The sequence below is a fragment of the Sinocyclocheilus anshuiensis genome, unplaced genomic scaffold (assembly GCF_001515605.1).
Source record: "Sinocyclocheilus anshuiensis isolate Anshui unplaced genomic scaffold, SAMN03320099.WGS_v1.1 scaffold2952, whole genome shotgun sequence".
In the NCBI taxonomy this organism is placed as follows: domain Eukaryota; kingdom Metazoa; phylum Chordata; class Actinopteri; order Cypriniformes; family Cyprinidae; genus Sinocyclocheilus; species Sinocyclocheilus anshuiensis.
In genome coordinates this window covers 11718-15040 of record NW_015554206.1, presented here as the reverse complement: position 1 = coordinate 15040, position 3323 = coordinate 11718, and the positions used below count along the sequence as shown (strand labels likewise).

Sequence of the window (3323 nt, the reverse complement as noted above, 5' to 3'; positions counted from 1 at the left end):
GTGTGCATGCATGTCATATTCTGAAGGTCACACACACACACACACACACACACACACACACACACACACACACGGCTCCGTCTCAAATAGAGTCTCAAATCCGTGTTTTTCTCTCGTCTCCTGAGCGCGCGCGAGCAGGTAGTAGCGCACTAGCTAACGCAAGCTAACGAAAATAACGCGGATATCACGAAAACGGGATCGGCGAAAGACGTTAAAGGCGCTTGAATTACACGACGGATGTTATTAGAGGCGCACCGACAGCAAACGCGCGTTTAACGCGAGCGAGTTTGAGGAGTCTCTCAGACCGGAAGCGGTTAGCAGCAGGTTAGCATGAGCTCCTCACACACTTCACTCGGTTAATATCGAGCGATATTTGAGAGTTATGCTGTTAAGCTCATCGTGTCCGTCTAAAACCTCATCTGCTGCCAGTCTCTACACTTCTAGAAAGTACTGTGTGGACTCGTACCATGCTACTTCTCTGTGTGTTTGCAGTCAGATTGCTAACTAATGTCGGAGCTGGTTAGTTAAGTTCTGTCTGAACTACTAGTGACCTTTACTAGTATTACTAGTCCTGGTTTTACACTTTTCACCTCAGCAGGGACATTGCTCATCAATAACTCAATCAAATAAAACACTTACTAAAAATGAAATATTTTATTTATTTACATTATTTGTTTGATGTAATCTAATTAGAATTTAGTAAGCTGTATTTTCGTTTTTACGTTTTAAATAATTTTAATTGGGCATTTTATGATTTGATTAAGTTTTAGTGTTTTATTTTGATAACCACTTACTAAAACTTAAATTATAAAATTAAATTATTTTGCATCCTATCATTAAATTAATATTTACCAAGTACGTTATTTAGATTTTTGTTTTATTAATTAATTTAATATTTATTTAGATTTTTAATTTGAAAAGTATCAAAATAAACCACTTACTAAAAAACTTAAATTATTAAATTAAATGTGTAATCTTGCATCCTATCATTAAATATTTACTACGTGATTTGTTTGTTTTATTATTTATTTTAATTTAGCATTTATTTTTGATTATTTTAATTTGAAAAGTGTCAAAGCAAACCACTTACTAAAACTTAAATTATATATATATTTTAAATTTCGCATCCTATCATTAAAAGAATATTTACTAAGTGATTTATTTTGATTTGTTTGTTTATTATTATTATTTAATTTAGCATTTTTGATTGTTTTTATTTGAAAAGTATCAAAATGAGCCACTTGCTAACACTTTATTAAACTATAAAATGCAAAATTATAATGAAAAAATAAAACCTATTTTCATTTTGCAATTTAAAATTCACGGTTTAATTTTGAATTTTTAAAAAAGTTATTCATTGTTACATTGTTGCATGTTTTGATGTAATACATTTTTAGTAGGCTAAGTGTTTTATCTCGTATTATTTAAAGTTTTAAGTGTTATGATGTAGTTTTGATGAGATTTGTTCGTGAATAACTGAGTCTGAATGAATCATAACTGCCCGAGGCACTTTGTTGGTTTGATTCGATTAATGATGGATACAGACGCAGCACAGGCTGGTATTGGTGACCTCTGACCCTGAAACACACGTTTAGACTCCGTAAGGGACTCGAGAGCTTTTCAGGCATGAGTTATGGTTTGCATATAAACATCTTTTCATGGTGTGTGTGTTCAGCACGACAGCAAACCTCTGAGTTAAAACATTTACTGAGATTTGACTTCAATATTTCAATAATATAGCAGCAGCACATTCATATGTTCATGGCTCTCAGATGTCGGTTAATGGACACATGACATGTAGGTAAACAAATAAAATATTACATATTTTTTTAGTAATTGGATTATTTTAATAGTTTTTTTTTTAAGATTAATGTAATTTTTGTTTGTTTTTATTTTTAAATTATTTTAATTGGATCTTTTGTGACTTTTAGTTATAGTTTATATTTTTGATGATTTTTAAAGGAAATTATTTTACATTAGATTTGAGTAAATTTGATTTTGATGGTTTTTATTTTAAAATTATGTTTTAATATTGTGCAGTTTTATGGTTTAATTTTTAGTTAGTGTTTTTTATTGATTTGTTTTCATTGTAAAATTAATTATTTATTTAGATTTTATGTTTTACAACTTTTTAGAAGTTAATTTTTTATTTACAAGATTTTATTTTAATTATTGATTTTGATTTTACATTTTTTAAATTCATTAACTTAATTTTTTTTATGGTTTAAAAACTTTTTAAAAAATCTTAAAGTTTCATTTATTTAGATTTTATGATTTATTTTTATATTTTTTTGTGTGATTTCTATTCATTTAAACTTTTTATGGTTTAATAACCTTTAATAATAAGTGATTTATTTTGAAGAGTTTTTACAAATGATGAATTGATTTAGACTTTATTCAGTTTTAGTAAGCTTTATTTTGATGGTTTTTATTTTAAAATGAATTAGTTTACATTTGTATGATTTAATGAATTATTAACTATTTGCATCACATCACAAACCCTGTTGGGAAACCCTGCAAGATTGTACAAAACTATCTTAAGTTTTGGAAGTCAGATAATGAGTCAAATAAATGTCAGAGCTGATAATGACTTCCTGTCATACTGGAAATGAAGGTCAGGTCAAGCACATTGCATTGTGGGATGTCACACGTCCGCAGGATTTGAATGATTTCTCGTCGTGTGTTTCAGATTCAGGCGCAGAAGGTCCGGTTGGCCAGAACTCAGGGCCCGTATTATGGCGGATCTCTGCCCAACGTCAACCAGATCGGCAGGAGCGCCTCAGAGCTGCAGGTGTGTGTGTGTGTCTCCAGACGCATCCACAGCAGCTCATTACGGCTCGTGTAAACCCGTGTGTGTGTGTGTGTGTGTGTGTGTGTGTGTGTGTGTGTGTCAGGGCTCGTTTCACTCTCCGCTGGACTCCAGTCGCTCCACGAGGCATCATGGTCTGGTGGAGCGGGTTCACAGAGACCGACGCTTCATCTCTCCCAGCAGACCCTACAGGAGACAAGTATCCTTCCCTGGCCGTCTCTCCTGCAGGTTTGTGTGTGAATGGAGTTATCATCATGATGCCGTCGATGTCCTTGACCTCTGACCTCAGATGGACAGCTCTCACAGCAGCTCTGTGTATCTGTCTCCGCCCCCTGACCCCAGCTGGAGAAGGTAACGTGCTCATTGGTTCAGACTCATGTCATGTGTGTGTGTCTGTGAGTGTGTGTCTGTGAGTGTATGTGTGTGTGTGTGAGAGAGTGAGAGTGTGTGTGTGTGAGAGAGAGAGAGAGAGCGAGAGAGAGAGAGTGTGTGTGTGTGAGAGAGAGAGAGAGAG

At 33.9% G+C, this 3323-nt stretch overlaps 1 protein-coding gene across 1 annotated transcript in view; it reads left to right on the top strand.

Moving 5' to 3' along the window:
* The first annotated feature begins 2608 nt into the window (after window positions 1-2608).
* The window catches only part of LOC107671053 (CREB-regulated transcription coactivator 2-like), a 12335-nt gene continuing 11620 nt past the window's right edge, over window positions 2609-3323 (top strand). Inside the window, exons 1-4 of the mRNA XM_016463900.1 lie at window positions 2609-2614; window positions 2690-2791; window positions 2895-3008; window positions 3099-3160. Coding sequence (XP_016319386.1) covers window positions 2609-2614; window positions 2690-2791; window positions 2895-3008; window positions 3099-3160 — 284 coding nt within the window. The remainder of the gene's footprint in view (window positions 2615-2689; window positions 2792-2894; window positions 3009-3098; window positions 3161-3323) is intronic.